This window comes from Euprymna scolopes, chromosome 1, assembly GCF_053919585.1.
Source record: "Euprymna scolopes isolate OS-2025 chromosome 1, ASM5391958v1, whole genome shotgun sequence".
NCBI lineage: Eukaryota > Metazoa > Mollusca > Cephalopoda > Sepiida > Sepiolidae > Euprymna > Euprymna scolopes.
The window spans coordinates 138,720,488-138,734,211 of record NC_136482.1 but is presented as its reverse complement, the minus strand read 5'-3'; the positions used below and the strand labels follow the sequence as shown (position 1 = coordinate 138,734,211).

General features: G+C 34.2%; 1 protein-coding gene across 2 annotated transcripts in view; it reads right to left on the bottom strand.

Moving 5' to 3' along the window:
• Positions 1-13,724, bottom strand: part of LOC145272500 (retinal-binding protein-like) — a 573,911-nt gene that overhangs the window by 101,265 nt on the left and 458,922 nt on the right. For both annotated transcript variants that reach the window (XM_080127042.1, XM_080127038.1), the window contains 2 exons: positions 12,298-12,404; positions 11,686-11,825 (listed from right to left, as the gene is read on the bottom strand). In XM_080127042.1, the coding sequence (XP_079983168.1) occupies positions 11,686-11,825; positions 12,298-12,404 (247 nt within the window). The remainder of the gene's footprint in view (positions 1-11,685; positions 11,826-12,297; positions 12,405-13,724) is intronic.

The window sequence follows — 13,724 nt, the reverse complement described above, 5'->3', positions numbered from 1 at the left end:
ATACAGTACGGTAGAGAGGTACGTCTGAAGACTTATTACATTTCATTTTTATCTTAACTGAAACAACTGAGTGGTCGGAGAATCCTAGAAGAGATAGAATGGAACATGAACATAGCTCAGGGGAAGTTGTGAGAAAAGGTCTAGAAGGCTTGCATACTGACCGGTAGTATCGGGCACACGGATGGGTTTGTGAGTGAGGTCATAGGCAATGGCAAAATCATAACAGAACGTCCCCTCATCATCTGTCTTGTTCAAATGGGTCAGCCATTCCACATTGTGAACATTGAAGTCACCGCAAATGAGGATGTTAGTTGAATGATGAGCAGACAGGATGTGATGAATTTTCTCAGATATACTCTTAAAGATAGTAACTCCGCTGTTGTGGGGGCGATAGAGCAAATATAAATGCGGTGGTGTAAGCAAGTGCAGAAGCATATATGCGGTAAATTAAGGTCTTCTCTGGAGATATCCCTACCACAACACTCTGATCTCCTATCTGGCATCAATTGAAATGAATGTCTCGTCTTGGGGAGGCTCCATGTTTAGACAAGCTTCTGGGCTGGATAAATGGTGGGATCCTTTTAGCGCTCTAGTAGATATCTCACTGCTGATGCAATTCTCTACCTAAGTAAGAGTCAGGTACACCCAGAGATGGAGTACTGTTGTCACATCTTGGCAGGAACTGCTGGAAACCTTTTATCATACTTCGACAAAGTTCAAAATAGACTTCGTAACCTGGTGGGAGTGCCCTTTTCTCTTCCCTGCAACCTCTTTCTCACAGAAGAGATATTACGAGCCTGTCTTTACTCTATCACTATTTTCATGGAAGGTGCCTATCTGAGCTCTATACCCCTCCCCTCTCGCTAAACTTTTATGAAAAACACTCGTCTATCTGAAACCACTATCAATTTCCCCCACTCTTTCTGTGCCAAATCCTAAACGTAAATTCTATGAACAAAGCTGCTTTCTTAGAACTGAATGCCCATGGAACTCTTTTCCATTTCCCTGCTTTCCAGCTGACTACAATTTGATCATATTCAAGTCCAACATAAACAAATTCTTGATGAGCCACCCCCTTAAGTAATCCAATTTACCAAATTTCCACTACTAACAATTACTAGAATATTGTCTAATTTACTTGTGTACACTCATTAACCATCATCCTCGAGTAACCTTTGGGCCTTGATAAGTGGCGACTCCTTTGTAAACAAAAAAAGGAAGAAGCTATAAAGGGCTATAGTGCCATGGGTTGCTTCTTATTGATTTATGCCCGTTTTGGGTGGGGGAGATAAGATTGTAATTCTGGATTAATTCTGGACTAATCCAATTGCCAAATTCCATTTGGCAATTCCACTGGATAACTTTCAGATTACAATCCGATAAATATCCAATGTAATCTACAGTGATCCCACTCAAAGACAGAACTTTCATTGATCTTGTGTGACATCACAACCAAAACAACTGTCCAGACAGGATTTGAAGTGATCTGACAGACCAAAATATTTTGATGAAGTGGAAACATTACAGTACAAAATGAGATATCTCCAAAAATAAAAGCAAAACCATACAAAAACTGCTAAATTGTGCAAACCACTGCTTAGGAAGCAATTAAGTTATTGCTTATTCACCAAACCTGTTTTCCTGCTCTTATTTACTTATACTGCTTTCCTCTTTTTGGAAATCATAATTTATTATTCTATAACTAAGTGTAATGTTTAAATATAAGGCCTAAACTGGCCACATGTATATTGTTACTGATATATGTTACTAAAATAACTGGCACAAATGTTATTTCTAAATGTCCGCTTTAAAGGGATAATGCTTTGCCTCCAAAACTCCTTCCTGTCTGTTTTGCATGATAAATATTAAAAATCCTTATATTCTTAAATCCTCCCCAAATCCCTGTATATCTATATTGTATATTAATGCTGTATTTTTGTAAGTATATCATCTCTCCTGTTTCAACTGGACAAAAAAACAATTGCTATTCTCCCCAAACTGATATAAAATCACATACTTTGCATGTACCTTGGGAGGAGGGTTTAGCTTCTGTTCCTAAACTTTAGTAGGCTGATCATTTCAAAATTGATAAATACTAAACATCTATAGATTTCTATTGCTTAGGGGTGCATAAGCTTAACCTATATTTATACTCTAAAGAATATCTAGAAAATAGATAACTAATAGCCACAGTTTGTGCCCAGATTATAAGTTATCTGTATTAACTAGCAACTATAAATTTTGTTTCATTAGATGGGATAAAGTACTGGTGATTATCTTTACTTGAAAAGAATCACCAGTACTTTATCCCATCTAATGAAAAAATTTTTATAGTGCTTAGCCTTGCTTCCTAACTAGGGCAATGAATGGCGTCCCCTGCATTTGCCTTATTCCCTTCTATAACTGGGCATCTCGGGGATGCTTATTTATCATATATACAGCAAACCATTCCCTCCCTGATTTTCCTCTGGACAGAAACCACACCAGATGATCTGAAAATCATCCCTTCTCAAAAGTACATGATATCATAAAAAACAGACACCTCAAAAGCATGTGGACCTGATCTCATGCTGGCTGTGCTATTAAAAAAAAAAAAAAAAAAAAAAAATGCTCCGCTGAGGTTGCTCCAGTTCTCTAAACTCTTTAACAAATGTCTTACCGAATCTTGCTTTCCTGACAACTGAAATATTGCTTCTGTTGTACCAGTTTACAAAATCTCTGGCAAACGAACTGACCCATTAAATTATTGCCCAATTAATCTCCTCCCGCTTTTCACCAAAATATTTGTGTCTTTAATTAATCAAGCTCTAGTCCACTACCTTACACCTGCTAAACTTCTGTTTGACCATCAGTATAGATTTAGGCAAGCCCATTCTACTGCAGATATTCTAACTGTAATCTCTGAACGTATATGCCAAGCACTGAATAAGGCAGGGGAGGGCAGTAGCCCTATATATATCTAAGGCTTTTTTGACAGGATATGACATGATGGTCTTCTCATGAAAATAAAATCTATGGTATTACTGGACGAATACTTAACATCCTTCTTAAATGAGAGAAGAATCCAGGTTGTCCTCGATGAGCGTACATCCAAACAATATAATATAAATGCAGGTGTACCTCAGGGATCGATCCTTACCGGATAAAATTGTCTCTGACATGGATATATTTGCTTATGACATCACACTCTATAGCATATCGACGAAATGTTGCATCTCTCTGCTTGTTTTACAAGTATTTTAATGGTGGGTGCTCTGGCGAACTACAAGCTCTTGTACCCCCCCCTCGATGAAAATAAACCCGACAAACAGCAAAGTACCACCCCTATACAGTAGAGATCCCTAGGTGTAAGAAAGCCTTCTACTCTAATAGCTTCTTCCTCAGAACTGCTAGACTTTGGAATTCTCTTCCGGTTTCCTGCTTCCATAACTGTACTGACATGCAGAAGTTTAAGTGTAATGTAAACAGGCATCTTGCTGCTAAACTCCCTACATAGTACCCCTGCAACTTAGGTCCCTGATAGCAGCCCCCTACATCAAAGTGGTAATGTGCCTTGTTTGGTTAGAAAATGTAATTAAAAAAAAAAAAAAAAACACTGGTAAAACCAAACAGGAAAACCATGTAAAAAAGAATAAATTCATTGGACTTAAGGAGTCGGATAAAAAGATTCTGACTCCGACTCCTTGTACTTTTAGAAATCAGACTCCAACTCCAGCTAAAACCTCTGACTCCTTCCAACTTACACCCTGATTTATTATCATGCCGTTTGGATGTATGGCACTCAAAGACAATTTGCATTTTTTTCTCATTTAAGAAGATCTGATAATATTGAATATTCATCGAGTAATACTGTATGATTTTATTTTTATTGGGAGTCCTTTATGCCAGACCTTGTCAAAGCCATATCTAGTGGCATCTGCATTAAAAGATGACTTAAGGTATTTGTAATAGAATGACCTTGCCTAAATCAATACTGCCAGGTGGAAAGAAGTTTAGTATGAGATCTACAAGATTGTGCACCAGTGTTTGATTGATTAATGACTCAAAGATTTTAGGAAAGACAAGGAGGATACTATTAGGGTGATAATCGAGTAGATCAGTTCTTTCACCAGAATTCTTTCATACTAGTAACCCAGAAGCAATTTTCCGGCTGTCAAGGAAGCAAGATTCAGTAAGGTATTTGTTGTAGAGTTTGGAGAGAATACAGGCTACTTCAGTAGAGCATTTCTTTAATAGTATAGAACATAAGAGGTGATTTTCAGATTATCGAGTGTAGTTTCTGTCCACAAAAGGAAATTTGGAAGGGAATGGTTTGTTACTTCATTAAAAAAAACAAAAACAAAAAAAAAAACAATTGGACTATTTGATGAGTATGGTTCTGCCCAACCACAGAACTCGCCCAATTAGTAAAATACAAAGTTTTCTTGTGAGATTTTAAAAGTTCAACCTAAATAGCATCTAAGCTGATATATCAAACTTTGATTCTGATGAGCAAATTTTCATTTATTGTTGGCTTTGAAATGAATCCTGCTCTACTTTTGAAAAGACAAACTACTTTTATAGGGCAAATTTATTATTCCTACACAATCCTGTTTAACATCAGTTGTTCATGTTGGCATGTATTATATGACTATTAGAAATTTACTTTCAAACTACCCTATATATCAAGTTTTTATTGGTCTCTTATCACTCACTTCCTTGCTTTCCTTGATCTTCCTCTGACCTGAACCTGCTACCTCAATTGTTGTACATCTAACCCAATAACTCATCATCCATTCTTTCAATGCAGCAAAAGTATCAAAATCTCCTGTTTAGTGTACATCTCCATATACTGTTCAGATTTAATTTTTCTTTAAGGTCCTCAGATCAAAGTTTGTCTTATATTACACATTCATTGTATCTTTCTATGCAATGCACGTCCTTAATGTTCACTGCTCAGGTTCCACTTCCATACATCTTTGTACATATGTCTGTTAGACACTACCTTTGATTGTCAGTGGTAACTCTCTGCTGGTTCGTAACTGTAGAATATAGAATAATTTTGTTCAATTTCATTTAAATTTTCTAACATGGCGTTCATATACTTAAATGATATTCCAGTGTTTGTAGTTATGAACACATTCTTTCAACATTTTGGAGGGCTTTATTACATAAGATTTTACACTTTCTTTTAGCTTGTTCTTAAACTTTGGTGGAGATCCACTAACATTGTGAGCTGTAAAATACTGTTTACTATAGATACAGATTTTTGTAAGCTGGTGATGAGACATATGAATGACAGGACTTGTCAATCTGAGGTGATATTACATATATTAAAATAGATTTATATATTCAATATTCTAAATTTGAAAAGCTGATCATTTGAAATTCTATCCTTCAACACAAATATATTTTGTGAAAAGATTGTTATTTTCTGTACTTTCTATATCAAGTCAGTCCTTTGAAAAGTTGTTGAAATTAAAAAACTGATGAGCAATAAAATAGTTGTATGAAAGTTGGCGTCAGTTGAATGTTGAGATGGGACAGGGTCATATTGTTGATTCAGCTATGTTTGTATTTGACTCCAGAGTCAGTGCGAGCATTGAAGTCACCTGCAACCACTAAACAGTCTCTTGCTGGAATACTATCCATAACAGCCTGCAGGCTATCGTAGAAGGCATCCTTGGTGACATCATCAGCATTGTGAGTGGGGGGTGTACACAACCACCACATTAATGTTGAAAAAGATACCTCAGAGTCGGACACGGGCTAGATGTTGAGAGATTGGCTCCCAGGCACAAAGAGCATTGTTCGCCTAATTGCTTAGGGCCAATGCCACATTGTGGCAACCGGATCCATCTGTGGGATTGCTGTAGTAAAGATGATAAAATATGTCATTCTGAGGGATTTTGTCTTGTGGTCATGATTTGCAAGCCTGACCTCCAAAAGGCAGGTTACAGCAACATTGTACTGGTGGAGGGTATGTATTGTGAGTACTTGAGTTTTGTCAAGTTTCAATATGCACATGTTCCAGCATGCAAAGAGGTGGACTGATTTAAATCTAAGAATCTCAGTTTGCTGACTAGACACTCGCCACGCTGAGACAGTGTGCACATTAGTTTCTGCAGACACTGTAACAGGAGTTGAGGTAGAAGTAGAATTCATTTTTATTTTTAGGAGTTTCTAAGGAATATGAAATTTGCAAGTGGTCCCCAAACCTACATGTATATCCTTGATGAAGGAGATTGGCTTTCGGAGCTTGGTTTTAAGGCACCTAACATTCACCTTTTACACCCTCCCTTTGTATGGGAGGGGAGTTTGATTGGCAGAGGCGAGGAGGTTGCACATGCCTACATGAACTATTTTGCCCAACCCAATCCTTTTTGAAGCACATACTGTGGATGATTAGTACAATTAAATAGATTTAAACATGAATAAATAAAAACAAATTCAACACGTACTATACATCCTGGCAGAGAGACAGAGGGATTGGTTGATCCTCTAGGCCTCTCCTTACGAGATTAGGTTTGTGAACCTTTCAGAGAGAGAGGGAGAGAGAGATATGGGTCCTGGGACTGTCGTATTCAAGAGTCTGAATGTATAGTGAGTGTTGGTAGCAGAAGAAAGAGTATAGCTAATGAGATGGAAAAACGTCTACATAGGACTGTGTTCTCATTCCAGAATTTTCACACTTAAATAGGTCAACTATTATAATCCATATTATTGTCTGCTCGTTTGTATGTGTATGTTTGTTCACAATGATATCATAGCATATATATGCTATGACATAATACATGATGTCATAGCAAAGTTTAAAAAAGAGGGGGCAAAAATACCCAGGCATTGATATTCATATTAAAAACCCTTTTTCTATTTAAAAAGAAAATACAACTTTATGGGTTGTGGAACTGCATTCATTTGCAAAAGATCTAGCTAATTTGCATATTCTTTTAAAACATTTATTTTAATTCCTTATTAATTTTGGTTTTATTAGGAGATGATCATCTTTAGTTAACTAGTACACATATTCATGCAGATATTCTACATGATTTATATTTGCATAAAAAGTTTATAGTAAACACAAACCTCTTTATATATATATATTTGGTAAAGAAATTTGCCTACTAAACTCCTGTCAGTTTTTGATCTACAGATATGAAACTTAATATATAGGGCACTTGAACCCATGCAAAATTTTATATTTGGGTTTTAGCCAGGGAAAATCGGTGCAAAAGTGTGAAAAAGAAAAAAATGGAATTTTCCAGTAGAAGTTCAAATGATGGCATTACGAATATGCACACGTAACATAATAGCTATTGGTTCATGTTTTAATTCTTAGCATTGCAGCAAACATGTCTTAATAGCTCAGGTATTAACATCAGAAAAAAAAGTAAAAAGCTAAATGTTTTGGTTTCAATTCTCAGTGGCACACAAGTCATTTAAAAAAATTTTGTCCAATAGAATACAAAATCTACGTTAATAAAAGTGTATTTTATGAGTGGGTAATACCGGGCGGCCTGCATGTATATACACGGTGTCAAATCATTAATGAGATAACATTTTACCAGTTTCAGAAACTTACCAGTAGTTTTGTATCAAAAGCTTTGGAAACGTTGGCAATGCTGAGCTCCATGTACTGTAAAAATTTCGTACTGTTCCATGCAATGTAAACAACTTGCCATCGTAATTATTGAATCCACAGTATTTGAGGTGTGTCAAATTATTAACAAGGCAGTTTGTTTAGTCAATAAAATGGGTCATATAGGTGGTTTGAGTAGTTCTGAAAAGAGCACTATTACAGAACAGCTAGCAAAAGGTAAAACTGCCCTCGAAATATCGAAAATAATAGGAAGGTACCATCAAACTGAAGAACTTTATCAAGGACCCTACAAAGGTACATAAGACAGCTAACAAAGGTAAATCTAGAGTGTTTTCACACCGTTCTCTACTCCAAATTAAACATGAATGTTAAGAACCAAGCCGGATTGAAGAATGTCTCGAAAAGTACTCGATGTCACCTTCTGAAAGAAGTGGCAGAATCTGTTAAGCCTGTGACCAAAGCCTTCATTAAAGCAACATCACATATAAAACCGATTGATCTGGGAAGAGGACAACATGAAAACGGATTTTTCCAAAGTTTTGTTCACAGATTAAGTGTGTGTCACTCTTGATAGCCCTGATGACTGGAGCAAAGGATCGGTCCTAGATGGATGACATTGTTGGCGAGACAATGATTTGGTCTGGGTTTATCGGCGGTACTTTAGTTGGTCCATGGAGAGTCCCAAAAGGTGTAAAAATGACGTCAAATGCTTACATAGTTTTTCTGAAGGAGCACTTTGAACCATGGCTGAAGAAGTAAAGGTTGACGTTCAGAAGAACCATTATTTTTATGCATGATAATGCTCGCTCGCATGCAGCAAACAAAAGCAAAGAGTATTTGCAACAACTGGCATTTTCTGGGCTATGGAAATGGAGTGGTCTGCGAATTCATCAGATTTGAACCCAATTGAGAACCTTTGGAGTATCATGAAGTGACGCCTTTATGCAAGTGCATGCCAATGTAAGAGCAAAGATGAGTGTGGGATGCTCTCCAAGAGGTATTGCGAAGAATAACTTGACAAAATCACAAATTTGATTAATTCTGTGGACCAACATCTTTCACAAGTCATTCATAAAAAAGGATCGCATATCCCCTATTAATTATGTCAACGTAGAAATTGCTATGTAGTTATTGTACTCTAAGGACTTTTCCTAACGCATTTAATGTTTGAAAATTATTTCAATAAACAAGTTATGGGTATATTGTGTTTTTTTCTCAACCTCGTTAATAACTTGAGACACTGAAATCAACAGATATTCCTATCTTCTGCCATAGTTTCGCTAATACTGCTTTAAATACTTTTATTTTCTGACTGGAGTAGCTGAATAGTATTGTAACCCATTTCTTAAAGTTTCATGGATTTTTATTCACTCGTTCCTTAAATATTTAAACAAAATATAAACTCATTAATAATTTGATACACAGTGTGTGTATATAATTATTACTGTAATAAACATTTTTAATATCCACATACGTATATTTCATCTTTTCCAAGAATAATCAATGTGGCTATAGTTGCCGTGATTAGTTGTTTGCTTTTAGAGAAGGCGGCTATAAGAAATTATTACTCAAATTAAGTGCTTAAGTATATTTCATTTTGATCAAAGATGGCATAATAATGGAGTCTACATCCATAAAAAGGATGCATATTTATTTTGTTATTTTATATATAACTAAAAATTTATAGGAAAAAAATAAGAATGGAAATATTAGGGAGTTTAGAGCTGGAAGCAGGTATGTATAGAGGTTGCCAGAAATGCTGGCTATGCCTTAAAGATATTAAAGATTAAATAAATATACTGAAATGTATTAGTAAGAAAATTATTGTCATTTGGAAAACAATTTCATATCTGAATTATATTATAGAAGTTACAAAGCCAAATAACGATATGCATTTGCTTTTTCCTCCAAGATAAATTACTTAAAAAACAAACAAGCTCTTGACTTAATAAAAAAAAAATGTCGACTTTTTTATTTGTAAATCATCTTTCCTATCAGAGGTATAAAATCCTTTGTGGATAGCAGTCTGTGGAGGTGTTAGTCACGATTGGTTTAAAGGTCTCTTGTACTACATGTGGCTACGTGTTATGGGTTAATAACGAAAATTATTGGCACTTGGAAAACATTGTTTCGTATCCAAATTACCTCCAAGAAATTAGAAAGCTAAATAATGATGTGCATTTGTTTTTTTCTCTCACAAACACACATTCTTATTTGTTTTTAATTTCTATAATATAATTCAGATACCAACATATTTTTAAATGAAAATTGCTCACGATTAGGCATGAAACTACTTGATGTAAGGAGCTAACAAGAACGGAGGCTGATTATTGCAAATACAGGAGGTGCCTGTTGACAAAGTTGTAGGAAGAAGGAAAACAGCAGGAAGAGAGTTCCACAACCTTGCAGTTTTGGGGAAAGAAGCTACTGGAATAGGAAGCTGTATTACAAGGAGGTATTAAAACAATGATAATTGTTAAGACCACTAGACTGACAAGTCATATGAGCTGGAACAAAGGAAGCAGGGAATAGATCAGTCAATTCTGAGGAACACATGCCATAATAGTATTTGTAAAAAAAGACTGAAACTAATATCACGTCTGTGAAAAAGAGGTTGCAGTGAAGAAGAAAGTGTGGGGCCAATCAAATTACAGATATGTTTCTACAATTTACCAAGAATCTTCAAATGGAACAGATTCACTAGCCCAAATATGACAAAAGTAATCCATATGCATTTAAATCAATGTCACATGCCTTGTATTAGTAACCGGAGTGCTTATTCAGATTAGCACTTATGGCAGCAATTATAAGTAGTAAAGAAAATATGGAAAAGTCTATATATGTACCAGCCACAGAACAAAGATGAAATATTTAAAAATTCACCATTTAATCAAGTATTTTTTTTTTTTATTATTCAAATTTTACTCAAGTGTTCATGAGAGAAAAAAGTAGCGTTGGTGGTAAAATCAAGGGCAGACAACGGATCCACATCTCGTTTTTTTTTTTGGATAATGTCAGAAAGACAACTGAGATGCAAGATTAAAAACCAAACACTAATTTATTAAAATAACGTATTAAAATTTTTCAGAAAATAAAATTTTAAAATTATGAAAGCATTTCTTTTTTTAGAAGGGTCATTTTATTTAAGTTAAAAACTAAATTTGAAGAATATCAAAATGCTTTCAGCCTCCACTTATTCGTAAAAAAAAAAAAAAAAAAATGGCAATTTTTTTTTTTTTGAAAAGCAAAATCTATTTTAATTTTTGTGATTTTTGGAATATATTTTCATTCTGTGACAAGTAGATAGACGATAGAAGTTTTTCTTCAATTAGTTTATCGCCATAACTGCTAATCTCAATAAGCACTGAGACCTACAGTTGATTTGCATAATACAAATTTCACCTAACTTACATAACTCTTATTCAGAACTAGCAGGGAGACCAGACGTTGCCCAGGATTGAATGATAATATTTTACTTTCCTATATGTTTATTATAATTGATGATATTGCCCAGTTTTTCAATTAAATCGATTGATTGACTGCTCTAGTTGGAGACCCATCATGGTGCACTGGGTAGAAGCTTCACATGCCTCCCTGCAGTGATTTAATCCACAATACATTGTGGTCTACATTGCACTGTAGTGAATCTACTGTTGATTTTATGAAATTATTTTTTATATATAATGGCTTGAATTAAAGTTTAAAATGCCAAAAGTCAAGTATCATGCTCCAATTGTGCTCTAAACAAAAACATTCATTTTGAACGCGCCTCTGTCATATCAAAGAACCTACTGTTGATTTTAAAATGTCGGGCCTTTTGGCTTATGTGGTAATAAAGTTTCTCAAATGCACTTGTGATGTTAGGCTGTGCAAGGTGTTTATTTTAGTCACAATGCCTGTTCTATCTTTCACCAGATTATTTCGATTTTTGATATGTATTTAAGACATTCCAATACAAAACTTATGTAAGAACACTGCCATATACATAAAACACCTTCATGTGAAATTTCATAAAAATCGGCCCAGCCGTTTTAGAGTCCATGTGGAATGAACTCACACAGAGACGAAATGTTTTATATAATAGCAGAGGTAAAAAAAATACTTACACTATTCGACTATTTGAAATGTTGATGACACATTCACAAAAAAATTTATCTCCACTATTCACCACAATGGAATCCATAATTTCATATTCTTCAGTATTTTCCAGGAAGTATTCTTTTGGTACAGTTCCTCCATAGCAAATCTGTAAAAAAAAAAAGATAAAAATTCTTAAAATTGTTAAATAAAATAAATGTAGTTTACTGATATCAATGTCCCTAAACTATGTAAATTACAGAAGAAAATACAAGTAAAATTAAAAAACTTTATTAATATTATAATTTAAGATACTTATATTCAAATGTCCGAGTGAGGTTCAAACTCATAACCTCCACGTTTGACCCACCAAATCAATAACATAATAGTAATAAGCCACTTTCTCCACCTTAAATCTGTGTTCTAAAATTCATAATGATCGGTTAATTAGTTTAATAATCAGTATATTAGCACACCTAGATGTTAAAATTTGAATAATAATGCGCCTATGTTACTGAGAATATATATTCCAAAATTCATAATGACTAGTTAATTAGTTTAGTTTATCCTGTGTAGGGCAATAATACATAACATACACACCTACCAAGTTTATATGGAGATATGTTTTAGTAAGGACTTACCATAGATTTACAGAGCACACTGCCATCAGGATCCGTTTTGGTTCCACCAAGATAAGCAGGAAGTTCTTCAGAATCAATATACTTCAGCAGTGTTTCTTTATAGTCGCCTTTAAGTTGGAAAGAAAGAAAGAAAGAATGATGTTGAAAACAATTATTGTATAATGAAGGAGAATGAATGAGAAATGATATACTCAGAGGAATGAAAACTAAATTTAAAAAACAGATGGGAGATTGTAGAGAAGGTGAAGTAAAAACATCAATGGTCTGAAGAATGGGGGGTTCAGACACCAGTGTTTGAATGTGGGAAGTGTTGGGATATTTTTTTTGTGGTGGTGGGGTGGGGAGGGAGAGGAAATACCAGTGGTGGGTGGTTGAGCAAACAAAATAGTGTTAGAACAGAAAAAGTATGTATCAACTTTCCTTTTCTCCTTGAAGACACACTAGAGCATGTAAGTGTAGAAAATTAGGATTAAGAAAGTGATGTTAATTGGCTGTTTAGAAAATTAAGACCCAAAAGAGCTTTAATAAGCTTACATTTTTGTCAGCAGAAAAAAAATGTCTAATATTTTCATGTCGCTTTTCTCCCCCTTTTTAATCTTTATAGACAAAAGAATTGCCATTACGGAGAACTGTGCCTTTTAAAGTATCCTCAAAAGATTAGAATACCTGAGCTTCCCTCTCTAGCTTCAGTCTTTTAGAAAATGAGATATGCTTAGAAAAAGGCATTAAATTGTTTTTATATAAAACCTTTCTCCATAGAGGTATCAAAAAAGGTCCTTCAAAGAGCTTTCCAAATTCTAATAAACATAAAAATCTTTGGGAATCATTTTCCTTGCTTTTTATTGCATCTGTTTGAACTTGTCACTCTTTATCAAACTTTCAAGGTTTCATATTGTTTATTGACATCAGCTGAATTAAGATGAAAAAATATTTAAATTAAAATTGGTGAGAATATTTAATACACAATAAAAAATAATTACTTTTTTTTGGTTTGAATATGCACTTAAAAAATTTAAAAAAATAAAGAAAAAGTCTTATGTCATTAAGACATCTGTTTGAAGAATTCTTAAGATATTTAAGGGTTTTTATTTATTTTCTCCATAGTTTCAACCAAAATAAAAACATTCTAGTATATGATTTTTCTTTTTCACAAAAATGTAAACTTTCTTGGAACACTTGAGTCGTATGAAGAAAAAGTACAAAAAAATATATTTAAAAAATATTTTAAAAAATATAAAAAAAAGTATAAAAAAATATTTTAAAAAATATTTAAAAAAATATTGGCTGCTTTGTGGAGCAGTGTATCACTCCTTTGGCTCTTTATTGTTAAACTCATTTTTATTTTATTTATTGTAGTCGATCCTCTATATTACCCACAGGTGAACACAGTATCAGATTAGACTATTATGAGGCTAGTCACATATTTT